The 15898-nt window shown below is 38.8% G+C and overlaps 1 protein-coding gene across 2 annotated transcripts in view; it reads left to right on the top strand.

Moving 5' to 3' along the window:
- Positions 1-3424: 3424 nt before the first annotated feature.
- Positions 3425-15898, top strand: part of RASGRP3 (RAS guanyl releasing protein 3) — a 40452-nt gene continuing 27978 nt past the window's right edge. Inside the window, exons 1-8 of one of the 2 annotated variants that reach the window (XM_036931615.2) lie at positions 3425-3535; positions 6254-6449; positions 7561-7663; positions 9451-9513; positions 10069-10200; positions 11219-11366; positions 12847-13020; positions 13403-13519. In XM_036931615.2, coding sequence (XP_036787510.2) covers positions 6380-6449; positions 7561-7663; positions 9451-9513; positions 10069-10200; positions 11219-11366; positions 12847-13020; positions 13403-13519 — 807 coding nt within the window. In that variant the 5' untranslated portion in view covers positions 3425-3535; positions 6254-6379. Of the gene's footprint in view, positions 3536-6253; positions 6450-7560; positions 7664-9410; positions 9514-10068; positions 10201-11218; positions 11367-12846; positions 13021-13402; positions 13520-15898 lie in introns of those variants that run through there. The other variant, XM_036931614.2, reaches the window with a different exon arrangement.

The following is a 15898-nucleotide window of genomic DNA, read 5'->3' as shown; positions in this document are numbered from 1 at the left end:
GCAGGGATCATGCCTTCCCGAGGAAACCACCTAGCAAATGCCAGTCACGCTTTAGCTCTGAGGTTCTTCCTTATGGAAACCATCTGTCACTAGGCCATAATAGCAGAAACTCAGAATTGCCTGCTCGGTACAGAAAAAAAATTGTCATATAAGTTGTTCCCAGAGAAGTTATCAAATAATTTCAGAGACATGACACAAGTAAGTGATTTCACCCTGGGAACAAGGAACATTAAACTTCCTCTCAAAACAGGCTCCAGAAGAAGAGAAACATCAGCCTTCCACTCTGAATGGAGATATTGCCAACAATTCTGGTTTCTTTCTTCTGTTCTTCCCAACATCTTTTGCATATGTTCCTCTCTTGATAAACCTTGGACCCATCTCCATCAGACCTTCCAGGAGATGACCTTATTGCCTTCTTTTTAAAGTAAGTAGAAGTCATCACACAGAAACTTCCTTGACTCTCTGCTATGAAAAGGACAAATCTCCCTATATGTACATTTTTTCTCCTCTTTTATGCTGTTACATTGAAAAAGGTGAGCCTCTACTTTATCCAAGCCTAATCCCTCCACCTGTGTACGGGTCCATCCCTCTTGTCTTCCCAGGGACCTTATTATATGGGTTTCATTATCTTTCTCCTATCCTTAAATTTCCCTTTCATTTGATTCTTACCCTTAAACACACTCAGGTGTCAACTCATAAGTCTATAACAATACCCAGAAGCTAACTCAACATTTCCCGCTGAATGTCTCAGACATCTGTAATACAACACATCTAAAAGTGAACTCATCATTTGCCCATATTCCTACTCTTTCCTCATCCCCTCAATTTTTCAGACCCAGGGAGAAGTCCCATAATCCAGCAAAATGTCTAGATAGAAATCTGGAAATTATCCCTGATTCCTCCTTCCTGCTCATTATGCGTAGTCAATGAACAAGCAAATCTCACTGGATCTATCTTCAAAATATATTCTGTAACTGACCACACCTCTCCAGCTCCACTGCCACACACTGGTTTAGATAACCATCATCTTGTGCCTGGATGGTGATAATTGACTACTAACTGGTTTCTCCATCATCAGAGTGGGTCTTTACTAATCTCTTCTCCATACTGCATCTACAGGGATCCTTAAAATCCAAATATGATCATAGCACCCTCCTACTCATCTTTAAAACAGTCTTTTCCCATTGCCTTTCAGGTAAAGTCCACACTCCTTAATATGGTTTACCATTCTGTTCTTGAGCTACTCTTTCTGACTTTTTAGACTCATGTCTTGCCACATTTACTATTTCAGTCATTCTAAATATCTTTCAATTTTTCATAACTGCCATCTTTCCACCAATTCTTTGCCTAGCTAAGACTCTTCTGGTTCCTAGACTAAATTAGTGCCTGCCACTTAATAGGATACTTTATTGTAATTACTTGTTTAATTCTTTGCTAGACTGTAAAGACAAGAATTGTGTCTATCTCGCTTACCAGTTTATGCAGCTCTCTGCTCATCCCCAACCTCCTCTACCAGCCATTCTAGTACTGGTACCTGATGTCTTAGTATCTGATGTCTAATAGAGCCTCAGGATGTATTTGTCAAATAAATTTATGGCAAAACTCTGTAAGGTAATTATTTCTCTTATTGAACTCAGTCATCTTGATTCTCCTATGAAGTCTCAGAGAATATAATCACAGCACTTTTAAAATTTCAATTCCATGGTGAAAAAGAGGGATTGAGCTCCAATGTTGCCAGAGCAACAAATGTTGACACTTTAGCTGCTAATCCTTAGGGATTGAAGGTTTGTAATGATTATCACTCATCCTCACAAAGGGAGTGGGCATTGTCTCTTTATGAAGGTCACAAGAATGTGAAAACATGTATTTGGTCATTTATATATAAAGACAATATCTGCCTTTATAGAGGAAAGGGTCTTCAAAGGTTTTTTTGTTTGTTTTTTTCTTGCAGTACAGATAATGCTATTTAGACAAGATTGCCTGTGGAAGCGTTCCTATGGCCAACATCATTTCAAAACTATCTGTTGAATACTTTCTAGATATAATATTTCACCTTACAAACCCTGCCATCCTAGAGCCAGGAGCAGTCTTCCCGGTCACTTTGGAATGCTTCCTAGACACTGTCTGGGAATTTCATCTACAGCATCTCTGACAGTCATTACCTTACTTTGGCTTGAGAATTTTTAGGAATGGAAGTCCATTGCTATGAGGCCATCTGCCTCACACCTGAAGCTCTAGAGTCACAGCGTGTTTTCTATTTCCTTTTTCCTTGTCTAAACTAAAATCTCTCTTCCTGTCATTATATACACTGGTCCTCTACTTCACCTTAAGTCCTCAACTCAGAAGCCTTTAAATGCTGGAAGGGGAGAGGTAGTGGGGGCAAAGGGAGATGTCCTCCCCAAGCAGCCCCTGTTTTGCAGGACACACGGTAGGTACATCTTATGCTTCCTCACTGCTTAAACAATCGAGTAAAGTAAGCAGCCTTAATGGCACTTTACTCAGAGATAAGTAAGACTTTCCCCATTTGTTTATCTAATGTTTAAATCAATTTTTAAAAACTTAACATTCTGAGTCAAGAACCTGGGGTGCTAATTTATATCTGTTAATGGATGGTTGGATGGAATTGGCTCTTATTTACTATTTCTAAAATTAGGAGCATAGTTCTTATTGTTCAGGCAAAACTCAAAAGGATTTTTTTGGATACAGTCTTCACCAGTTATGTTAATGAAAGTCTTCTTGCTGCATGAACTTACCCACACACCATACAAACTTTGGAAATCACACCCAAAAGAACTCTATTGCCCTTCAGAAGTGAGAACTTCTTTCTTAAAAATAGTTCAAGCCCTAGGAAAATTTTGGCTTATTATGTCCTTTTCAGACTTGTGAGAAAATATCTATGCTGGGGAGCAAAAAAAAAAAAAATCATTTTCACTGCAGCCAGAGAGTATCTATCAACACTAAAGCAAGTCCTAAAATGACACTGACATTCATGTTGAGACCATCAGGAGCGGCTGAGAGTCAGAGTTCGATGATCCCCAACAACAAACTGTTTTAGAGATTTACTAACTTTTCAGAGTTGGTGTTTGGAAATTCGTAATGAGTAATCCACTGAGATAAGTGTATTTGGACTAAAAGAGTAGGTTACGCTATGTGTATACATTTTATTTGGACACATTCATGGGTTTCTAATAGGCTGAATTTTAAACAAAATGACTCAATTTAAAACACATCATGTCACCAAATAACTATTTTGAGTTTTTTCTCTTTTTAATTGACTTTGTGGGTGAAGTTTAGACAAAAATCTCAAAAGCCAATTGTATTTTTGGAAATGCTTTAACACAATATGGAATCTTTGGGGTTTCTGTTCCTCAGCTCTGAGGATTTCTTTCTGTCCTTGTATCAGGTTCTCCAAAGTACTTATTATTCAAGTTGAATAAACCCATTCTGCAGCCTATATCCCCAGTGCCTTGTCAGTGATGATAACTGCCCTTAAAATTCTTTCAGACCTAGATATCTATCTGTGTGAAACCAACAGGTATTTCTTTAAACTATTTTAGATTATGTAAGAAAGTCACCAAAATAAATATGCCTAGAGAAAGAAAAATTCCATGATATTAATAATAGTTACGGGTAACTTTTGCCTTTCCTTTTTCCTTATTGTCCTTTTTTAAATGATGAATATATATTGCTTTTACAATAAAGAAGCTTTACTGTTGAAAAAGGAGTGGTAGACACCATAATATCCACAATATGCATATGAAATGAGATCTCAGGTACATGGGCAGGCAACAGAACACTAAGCAGGGACACAGACACATCTGATGGTAGAAACAGGTGGGAGCCGGATAGCCCAGCCCACCTGGCTCTCACGTCCTGGCTTCGTTACAGATCACAAATATAACTCCAAACTTGGGGATAGGTCTTCGGTACAAGCTTATTTCTGAACCCTTGTGGATGATCGATACTTTTCCCCAAACAGATCAGCCGCATAATTTTGGTTTTGACCTGAAAAACTAGTTTAGTTAATCTAGGCCCTTTGGTTCTAAGTGATATATTTCCTATTCAGTAACAAGAAATAACAAGATTTAAAAAAAATGTCTGTATATACATAGTAGTAATCAAATTTGTCAATTGTCCAATCTTGACTTTTAATGGGATTGGCAGACCTTTCATTAGGGAAATCAAGGAAGTGTTGCCCTAAAATGTCCTAAAAGAGACACCAAGTTCTTCTTTTGAATATAGGCAGAGCCTATTAAGTGCAGGAAGCTGTCAGCAACTTCTGTCCCAGCGATGTTTACTAAAAACTGATTTAAACTGGTAAAACAAATTAAAAAATAACCTCTTAAAAATTTACAGTACACATTCATACAACTATGCACATATTCAAAGACAAACTTTGTATTTTTTGAGCATCTTCTATGTAAGAGGCAAAATCTTAGGAGTTGGGAAGTAAACCAGAGAACAACACAAAATTCCTGCATTCGTGGAGCTGATATTAATTACGTAAGAGAGATTAAAAAACAAGTAAACAGTGAAAATACATAGTATGTCAGATGGGGATAAGTGTTACAAAGAAAAATAAGTCCAGGAAGCAAGGTAGGGCAAGCCAAATGGGAGGTGGGTATGGAAAGAGTGCTGTTTTAAGGAGGGTGGTGAGGGAAGGCCCTCCTGATAAGGTAACTTGGTTAAGAGATGTGAAAGAGTTGGTTCCAGACAACTTTATACTTCCTTTTCACAAACCATTTGAGCAGCAGAAATGGGAGAGCACACTGGTCCAGTGTTTCCATTATTTTTATTGCACATGTGAAATAGCCCTTCTTTTTATGCTCTAAGAGCGGCACCTTCGGCACCGAGTATCAGCATGGTGGTAATTTATTACACAGAAATAATACACAGTAAACATTTTTCTTCCTGAACTACATGCCTGGTGAACAGACTCTCTTAAATGATACTCTTCAGTGGTCTCACAACCGTGCACAGGGATATTAGTTTTTTTTCTATTCGTTCATGTGTTTGCTTTCTGAAGTTGACACTGAGCCCATTGAAGGCAGGGACAAGACAGCGATTGGCTCAAGTTGGTAGCCTCAATGTCTAGCCCAGCGCCTAGCATTTGTCAGGTGCTCATTGATTAGCAGTTGAATAAATAAATTTTGGGAGTACAATAGACATTGACTTCAAACAGTTTAAGAGATGAATTCCGAATGGCCACATTTACCTACTTAACTGCCCAGAGTGGATGACTGTGTTATATCATGAAGGCCTCCTGACCTCTCTAAGCCCTGTGTGGATCTTGTTCTTCAAAACAAAGTGCTGGTTTGTCTCCAACAGAGATGCTTTCAGTAGAAGCAGCCCTGAGAGGTTGTTTCCAGTCTCATTTTCCCCATGGTGGAATGGGACAGTTGTTACCCCCACATTTTCCTTCTTCCTCTGTGACAGATAATCTGGTTTATGCCCTCATTCTGAGATGGTGTGGAGGAGTGATATTCTTCACACTAGACTGGGGGCAAAATTATGACAATTTATGACTTGGGAGAGCAATAAAAGGGGAAAAGGGAGACCAAAAGCTTATTTTATAAAGAAGTTCTGATTCTAGGCCTTAGCAGCTGTGTGGTTTTGGACTAGGCGCTGAATCTCTATGAATCCCATGATCTCATCTGTAAACTGGGAACAAAATTACTACCTCATAGTTTTGTTATGATGGTCAAGTTGAGTGATATGTGTAATGCATTTGGTATGGTACCTGGCACATAATATGGGTAGTCAATAGATTTTTATTAATATTTTTACTACTAATAGTAATACTGTTACTATGAGAGAAGTTAAGCACATAAGATTTTTTTTACCAGTTATTGAACATTTATATGATCACTGGGGATAATGTTCATAAATATATTTGTACTTTGAAATTTTTCTCCCCCTATATAGTTGTATTAATATTAAGTAATTTTTATAATATTCTTGTGTGTCATATCATTTAAGAAAATGAAGAAAGTGTAATATACTGTATCAAAATAATTTCAGCTGCAACATGGGATGGCATTCAACAGGGAACATCTCCGTGGGCACAGAGCGCCATGCATGCTAAGGGACACCTCCACAAGTATTTTGCCATCATGGTGGTTGTATTATTTCTGTCACTTTGATACTTTTCTAGTAGAAAGACACAGTCAATGGAAGTCACAATCTTTTCAGTAGGAAAGTAGTGAGTTAACAGGAACTCCAGTCTAATAACTTTCTCTTCTTGTTTCTTTAGTGCCTTGAGGCATAACTGAGGACAGAGACCACTGCTAGGTGCAAACATCACCAACTTGCATGATTATGAAGATGGTCTGTCTGATGCCAAGAATGTCTCTAGTTTTTTGACAACGGCTAAATAACCATGGGGTCAAGTGGACTTGGGAAAGCTGCAACATTAGATGAACTGCTAAGCACTTGCATTGAGATGTTTGGTATGAGTCTTTTCTACCTTTTGTATATCTTGATACTATTACTTCCCTCTATTCAGATGCAAGTGTTACTGTGGAACAGAATTCCATCTCCATAACTTGGTATCTAAGTCTTTTTTGCTTGATCCCAGTTTTTCTCCCCAGTATCACTGCTCTCTGCATTTCATTCCCTTTATTGCCCACAGGTAATACCCAGTCATACTTAATGTTTCTGGAATATTCCCTGCATCTTTCCACCTCCATGCATTTATCATACTCCTTCACTGAGATTTCCCTTCAGGGCCCATCTCAGATGTCATCTCAGATGTTCCTAACGCCATTCCTAATCTCCCCTGTCAGGAATGCTGATTGCTTCCTCTACCTTCCTACAGCCCTTTGTAACTTTCTTCTGGCACAGGTATAGGCTGTTATGATCGTGTCCTGGTCTTCTGGCTTAGACACATGTGGGTGGCATAGTCTGCTGCATTCTCTATTTGCATATGTGTCTTATACCTCCTACTAGATTATAGACTTTACAGCTGTATGCCTTTTTGGTGGGGGGAGGGAGAGCCAGGTAGAGGCTTTTATTTAGTGGTAAAGTGAGAGGACAGAGCTCCTGGCTCACGCCAGGAGGGAACAAGAGAGCCCCTACAGCTGTGTGCTTTTTATGTTATTTTTGTATCCACGTTAGCATTTTGGATTATTCCTTGCACAAATAGAATCACAAAGGATTAATTTGTTGAATTAATTGCCATAGGAAGAGTTTAATCAGAATAGGTTTGCCAGATAAAACACAAGAACATCAGTTAAATTTGAATTTGAGATACACCACATTTTTAGTCTAATTATGTCCTACTTGTACCATATACTAAAAAGACATACATGTACTAAAAAATTACTTGTAGTTTACCTTAATTCAAAGTTAACTAAGTGTTCTGTGTTTTTATTTGATAATCTGGTAACTCTAAAGCAGAGGGAGAGTGAGACCAATCCACTTAACTTGCAAAAAAATACCAATGGAATGGAACAGTCTACAAGAAATTTTTGACACTAATATTTTTCTACTAATGTTAGAAAAAGAGAAGAGGTATAATGTTTTCTTCTCACTCCTCATTTTATTTCACTTTTTTAACAGATGACAACGGAGAGCTGAATAATAGTTATCTGCCAAGAATAGTTCTACTGATGCACCGATGGTATTTATCTTCCACTGAATTGGCAGAAAAACTTCTCTGCATATATCTTTTCAACTACCGTGTAATTTTTACAATCATAAATCAAGTTCTGTATTTAGATAGAGTGTCTAACCAAAGCCAGTAAATTAAGATGAATAAACAGTCTTCAGTCAGTTAGCCAGCCATTTTGTGAATATATATAGATGTCTAGACAAAACATCTGGGTGATGGACCAGATAGTTGACTATCCATCTGGATGTTTTGGCTCTTCTTGAAAATAATCAGTAGATATAAAATGAAACAGGAGCTGTAGGAACAACAGTTCTACTGTTAGTGTAATGAAAGAGTATTTAACACTGATTCAAACCTAATTTATTCCTTGTAGGATGGCAAAATGGTGGACTCGAGGATACAGATTAAACATATGGAAATGCCAGCCAAAATTATACGATCTTTCTCAGACACAAACAGCACCTAAGTTTTTACATCTTCCGTTGCTGGCAAGACCCAAAGTACATTCTAGCAGGTTTATTGTAATTTGTTGATTGACATTAAATTTAGATTTCCTTCAGACACAAGAGAAAAAAGATGAGTTGGAGACCCCATTCTGTGATCAGGGCTTCCAGCAATGCACCCTTTGGTGTACACAGTGCAGTCCTGAAAGGGAGTTGGAAGACAAATGACTGAAAATGGCCAGTCCCACGTTCTAAGGAGGTTTTATTCCCTGAGATCTGTTTACTAAGTAATGGCTCGTGTTGGTTCCTACAGTCTCTGCCTGCTTCAAGCTGCGGGGCAGGGCCACTGCAGACAAGTAAGAGGCCTTACGGGGCAGGGGGAGCCAGAGGGACGGAGGGTCTGCTGAGTGTTGTTTGGGCCAAATGGGGCTTCCATCTGCTCGCTTTAGGCCTTTCCACTTTTCGCTGCCTCTGTTCTTCTTCCCCACAACCTCAGGGAAGAAGGGGATATTAGAGAGGGTAAAGGGACATTCACACCGAACAGAGGTCCCAGAAAGTGAGTGAGATCTGAGTCACCACTGGTCCAAGGTATCCACAGGTCCCATTATTGCAGGTAGCGCTTAGGGAGGGACAGAGGGAATTGACTCAGTCCAGCCCCATCCCTCCTCGGGATCGAAACACTGTCCAAAGAACGTGCCCACACACAGCCTTCTTGTCATTAGTATGTCTGCTGATATACAAAACAAGAAAAAAAGGCATATCTGGGCACTGCGAAGTTCAATATGTGAAAGCACAGATTGTACAAAAGTTGATACTGCCTGTGAATCAACATTTCCTTACATTTTCCTCACTTTGGATTCTTTGCTCTTTGCATATCCACAGTGCCCAGCATATAGCAGGAGCTCAATTAATATTTGTTAAAAAGGCTGTAAATAAATAGACTTGAGAATAAATTATAGCACAACTTACGGATTCATATAACTGACAATAACATTTTCAAATACTAAAGAAAGTAAAGTACTTATATAAGGCATCGATCCTAAATACAAAATCCTTTCTACTAAAATGGTACTTCAGTTATGGTTGGTTTATCTATAGTCGTAGTATATCATTACAGTTGACAGGCATCCCTTGGTAAGTGCTCAGAAAGGTAAAACTACTTTTATAAATGCTTCTCTTCCAGACAAAAAAATATATCCCAGAGTGATAATATGTTGTTTTAGTTATTCAGTGCTGACATCTTCAAAACCCTCTTGTCTCCCCGTTTGAACATCCCCGTAACTCATATGTCCCTAGGATGGCCCTCTTATTAGGTATTTATCTAAATTGATCAGACAGCTGCAGGTATGTGCAAAGGAAACCAGATGCAAGGATTTTTTTCTTTAACTAGTATACGTATCGAAATGCCAGTGGAGAAAGCTGTGATGAATTTCGATTAAAGATCTGCTACTTCATGAGGTAAATGTACTTACAAATTTAATTGTCTTATAGTTTCTGTTTTTGGAATTGTTGATAATTTCCCTTTACCCAAGCAGTAGACCTAGCTTTGTGACAGAATGGACTCAGATCCCTCTTTCATTGATTTTGTTAAAATTAGTCCTCCTCTGTTCTGGGGGTAGAATTTATCTCTCTCTCTTTTTTTGGACTAGAGGTCAAGCAGTGGTAGATGTGATTAGGGAATGAAACCAGCTCTTAGAGAGAGGGAATTCATATTTTCCTATTTCTTCACCATACACATTCCCACCTGTTTGCTGTGAATTAGGAGAAGGGATTCCTCTCAGCTGTGGTTCCAGAAACTCAGAAAGAGAGGCTCAGTGGGGGAGGGAAAAACTAGGGTCCTTGGTTGCAGGAGGGGAGAGAAACCCAGTGTGATAGATGGGGGATAGGGGATTGCTAATTTGACATATATGGTCCTGGATTCATTGTTAAATGTAATGTATAAAATGATACAATGCTTTCCATGGAGTCTAGTTTGAAATCTTCCAGTTGTGAAAAATATATGATACCTTTCAGGTACTGGATTCTGAAGTTTCCTGCAGAGTTCAATTTGGACCTTGGTTTGATCCGTATGACTGAGGAATTCCGGGAAGTGGCTAGTCAACTAGGATATGAAAAACACATCAGCCTCATCGACATATCCAGCATGTAAGAGGGATGCAAGCCCCTTTCAAACATGATGAGTCCTCTGTTAGGGGGAGAGAATACTGATGACCCTACTTGGCCTCCATTCACGCCATTTCGGTTTCCAAGTGTGCCTCTCTGGGGGAAGCCTTGTTTCAGTGGGCCGGGGCCATTGGACATAGCTCTTCTCTCCACGTTTCAATTTCTTTATTTGTGAAATAGGGATAGTACCTTTCTCATGGGGCCATTATAAGCATCCAACAATACATGAGATAGCATGTGGAAGCATTTGGCACAAATAGATACTCAGTTCCTGGATCTAGTTTATGTCTCCTATGCCCTGACCACTTGTAGTTGTGCCATAAACTGATTAGCTCAGGTATTAGGAAGTTGGTGATAATGAGGCTTTTGTTTCATATCAACTAGTTAACTTTGCATGGTGAAAACTATTTTAGGACCCTGATCATAGTTATCCACCTTGCAAATATATGCTCATGTGTCCTAGGCATTCGTATTCTAGTCTGTTTTCCTAAAATACTTCTTCAAGAGTGATCAACAGTGAGTGATCCAGGAATCATTAGGGATATTGTTAAAAATACAGATTATTCATCTTCAATCAGAATTTCTGGCCAAGAGGTCCAGGCTTCTGTCTTTGTAACAAGCTTTTCAGATAACCCATATGTTGATGCAGTGTGAGAACCAGCTTCTAGGGGTTTCCATGTGCCATAAATCACTATATATATATTGATAGACTGCCAAATTTATATGCTGGGCCCTATTATATGAACATTACTGGTCACAGAAAAGACTAAGTGAGAGATTCTAGATGGATCAGTGCAAACCCACCCTCTCTGGAAAAACAACTTGACATCTATGTTCTGTTGGCAATGGGAAGTGGTTTTCTCTTTGAATACCAAGGACAGGGCATGTATTTTGCTCAAGACCCTGGAAGCGGGCCAAGAGTTACCGAATCAGTAGGTTAATAACGTCCATTGAGTGAAATGGGCTTTCAGCACATTGACCAGATTTGTCCTCTTTACAGTCCTTCCTATGACTGGATGAGAAGAGTCACACAAAGGAAAAAAGTATCCAAGAAGGGAAAGGCCTGTCTGCTGTTTGACCATCTGGAGCCCATTGAATTGGCCGAGCACCTCACTTTTCTGGAGCATAAATCTTTTAGAAGGATCTCAGTAAGAAACTGACATTCATTCTTCCAAGGATAACAACCCCTGTGCCAACTTTCCCAAGAGCCGCGTTTTCACGCTCATATTGGCAGCCTTGTCACTGCACTCCACTGGAAAAGTGCCCTTAATTCACAGGAACAATCCCTTTTAACCAAAGATAAATATTATCCTGTCTTTATTTTATGGCTCAGGAGCTGTATTTCTGTCGCTATTTTCAATGTCTCCTTTCATAGGCTGAAAGCATAGTTTTCTTGTGTGGAGAACTTCTCAGTGGAGATTTAACCATTCAAGGTTTATTGAACTCCATTGACTACTCCCAAGTGAACATATTTGGGTAGACCCTTTATTTGGGGGAAGAAATATTTATTTGGGTTAGGTTGAATGAAATATTTATTGATTTGCATAAATGCCGAATTAGGGGTGTATGTTGAAAATCAGAATTGTAGGCTTTGAGGAGAATCTCAATATCAGGCTGTTACTTTCCCAGGGTGGAGATCGTGAATTAAAATTTTCTTCCCTACTCTGTCTTGATAGCATTCCTTCTCTGCATCCCTTTTCTTCCTCCTGACTGTGGTCTCTTCCTAGCCACCCACTCACTGTCCATTTGTCATGGTAATATTTCCACAAGGCCCACAGTCAGCCTGGTTCTTTGTCTCACCAAGCTCTGGAGCAGTCACTCCTCTTCCCCCTTTTTCATGATGCCTGGGAATGAATTACATTATTGCTTACAAAGAAGAACATGAGGTTAGAAATATGGGTTTCTGAAAGACTGATGCTTTTCACTAAGTTCGCCTTATTTGCAGAGAACCTTAATGGTGCCCTGCAGGCAGGCCATGGAAGGGAACCCCCACCCCACCTCCCACACTGTTTATACCATAGAAGGTTCATATGTATTTACTAACATCTATGCTGACTTCCTGAAAATATGTCTGTTTTGCTAAGGAGCTGCCTTACTTCAATTAGTATTCTTTTCTTGAAAAAACTTTACAAAGTTATTCTGACTTAAAATAATTACTTTTATATTCATTTCCTCTTCTTTAATGTATACCATTATATCGCAAATTTGCCTTGTCCATTGTAAAGCCCAGTAGAGGGTGAAAATGGAGATTCTTAGGTTCTTCCTCTGGAGATACTGATCCCTTAGGTCTGACTGTTCCCAGAAACCAGTATTTTAGCAAATGCCCCAAGTAGATCTATGGTCCAGTGAATTTGGGACTCACTGAAATATAGCTCTGAGTCTTGTCCCTTCCTCCCTGACCAACACTGTAATGTGTGGTCAGTGTGTGTCTGCATATGGGAAATGAAATGCAGTGAAATAACATGTTAAAGGCGTGTGTGTATTTAAATGTATAAGATGCCATTATGTATGTGAAATCAAATCTGTGTTATCATGAAGCAGTATCTTATTTCTTCCATACAACATTCTAAATTCTGATTTTGCCACAACTCTATTATAATTCAGAGTCTCTGAATCTTCTTTTACTAGTTCACTGATTACCAGAGCTATGTCATCCACGGCTGCTTGGAGAATAACCCAACCTTAGAGAGATCTATTGCTTTATTTAATGGAATTTCTAAGTGGGTCCAGTTGATGGTTCTTAGCAAACCAACCCCCCAGCAAAGGGCAGAAGTCATTACAAAATTTATCAATGTTGCCAAGGTATGTATGTCTGGTAGTTAGACTGGGGTTCTTAAAGGATGCTAGATTTTTATTCACTCTATTGAGAGAAGTCATTAAGGAAGTTTGGGGTTCACAATATAAAGGACTATTATTCATAAATGTCTAATGAACAAAGCATACTTCTCTCATGTAAAAAGATTGCTTTTAATTGGTAATACTTAGAATAATTTATTGCAGCTATTTTTCTGTGAAATGACTGATATTTTTTCTAGTGGATTTCATTTGTACTGTATTTTAAATTGATGTTACTTTTTCTTGATCCTTGTTATTAAGATTGTGCTTGCATTCACTTGTAATTCAGAAAGTTCAGAGTAATTCAAAAATTGTTACAAAATACTGATGCTAATATTTTTCATTGCAGAAGCTCCTACAGCTCAAAAATTTTAATACCCTGATGGCAGTGGTAGGAGGTCTTAGTCATAGTTCCATTTCACGCCTCAAAGAGACCCATTCTCATCTTTCTTCAGAAGTTACAAAGGTACAGTGGATTGAATTCTAATCCCCAATTTAAAAATTCATTCATAAGTTGTTTATGGGTAGGATACTTCTAACATGTGTCGCTCAGATGGCGGAAATTTTCTTCTTACATAGTGGTGGGTTAGACATGGGGGCTAAAATAGGAATAAAATATGCTCATCGTCAGAGAAATGCTGAGAAAAATCACAATGAGTTATCACCTCACACCAGTTAGAATGGCCACTATCCAAAAGACAAGAAATAACAAGTGGAAGAAAGGGAACCCTCCTAACACTGTTGGTGGGAATGTAAATTGGTTCAGCCGCTGTGGAAAGCAGTATGGAAATTCCTCAAAAAATTAAAATTAGAAATACCACACAACCCAGTAGTCCACTTCTAGGAATTTACCCGAAGAAAACAAAAGCCCTGGTTTGAAAAGATATATGGACCCCTATGTTCACTGATGCATTATTTACAATAGCCAAGATATGAAAGCAACCAAAACATCCATCAATAGATGAATGGATAAAGAAGAAATGGTACATATATGCAATGGAATATTATTCAGCCATAAAAAAGAAATAAATCCTGCTATTTGTGACAAGATGGATGGACCTAGAGGGTATTATGCTATGTGAAATAAGCTAGGCAGAGAAAGAAAGTCAATAAGTGATCTCACTTATTTGTGGAATCTAAAACTAAAAATTCTCAATCATAATATAAGTTGGTCATGGGGATGAGAGTACAACATGGAGAATATAACCAATGATTCTATAACATCTTTCTATATTAAAAGATAGTAACTGCACTAGGTGGGGTTCGGATTGAATGATGTGGGTAATTGGTGAACCACTGTGTTGTATATTTGAAACTAATATAAGATTGTATATCCAAGGGAAAGGTACTGGGGATGATGGGTAGGAAGGGAGGGATTAGGACAGGGAAAAAGAAAAGGGGCATTGCAATTAGCATATATAGTGTTGTGGCGGGGTACAGGGAGGGCTGTACAACACAGAGAAGACAGGTGGCGATTATACAGCATCTTGCTACACTGATGGACAGTGACTGTAGTGGGGTGGGGGGGGACTTGGTAAGTGGGGGAGCCTCGTAAACATAATGTTCTTCATGTAATTGTACATTCATGATAGCAAAAATAAAAAAAAGATTGTATATCCAGAATACCTCAGTTAAAAAAAAAAAAGGAAGAGAATAGCCACAACACCTGGAAAAACAGGTTGGAGGTGGTAGCAAGCTGTTTGAAAACTGTCCCAATAAGAATCCTTGAATACCATCAGCATACTGTAGTTGCAGATATTCCACAAACATGTATTTGGGGCTTACTCTGTGATAAACACAGGGAGTACAAGTTGAATAAGACAGAAATTGTTCCTATTATCCCTTCCTCAAATGAAGTCATTGAATGCATGCTCTATTCATAGCACTATGTTTGACACAGCAGAAGATACAAAAAAAGGAGGGGATGTAGGCCTTGTATAGAAACCCCTCAGATTTATAGCTGAGTTGTCAGGAACAAAAATATATTTTTTAAAAGAACACTGAGAAAAGAACATTTATTTTTTAAAATGTTTTTAAAAGAACATTTCCCAAACTGAGCTTTTTTTCTGCCATATTTTTTTTTCTAGACCACCACATATTTTTCCTTATTTATCAAAAAAGAACATTTCATCCTTGTGAAAATATTTCCTTGTAAGTGTGTACTTTGCTGTTATCAGTAAGGACACTTTCAGCTGTAAGGTTTTTTTTAATCTTGAAATTGCTTAACAATAAGGAAATGGATCATCTCACAGAGCTAGGAGTCCAGATGCAGGGCCAACTCCAGGGCTGGTCTGAACAGAGCTCTGACTCAGTTGCCCTGCCTTCCTTTGAGTATCACTTTTTGGGTTTTGGTTTGTGTTTTTCATTAGACCAGCTTCTCTCCTGACTGGGCTGTTGGGACAATAGGAAAATTATACTCCCTTATTCATGAAAATTGGAGATAAGGAAACCTTCCCTCTTCAGCCCTACCTCCATGGAATTAAAGACCTTTTAGGCAGACTGGACCATCTCTAGTCACATGCCCACCACTGGACCAATAACAGTTGCCAGATGAACACAGTGTAACTGGTTGGCTTAACTCTGCGTTCCTGAACCAATCACAAGCCAGAGGGATGGAATTATGATGATGGTAAATCAAAACCCATCCTTAGACCTGGACATAGAAACAGCTCCATCCGAGTCACAGGGGCTGCTTTAAGAAAGAAAAAACTGACCCAAGTGGGGGTCTGTTAGGACGGTCTCGTTGACGTTAGGCAGCCAACAGCAACTTGTCCCTATAAACAGGAGGATGTAAGCCACAGAAGCACCACTGTCCGGCCTCAAACACTGCACCATCCCAAGTATA

This window comes from Manis pentadactyla, chromosome 2 (genome assembly GCF_030020395.1).
Source record: "Manis pentadactyla isolate mManPen7 chromosome 2, mManPen7.hap1, whole genome shotgun sequence".
Lineage (NCBI taxonomy): Eukaryota > Metazoa > Chordata > Mammalia > Pholidota > Manidae > Manis > Manis pentadactyla.
Note: the sequence above shows the minus strand (reverse complement) of the source record. Positions and strands in the feature narration are given on the sequence as shown.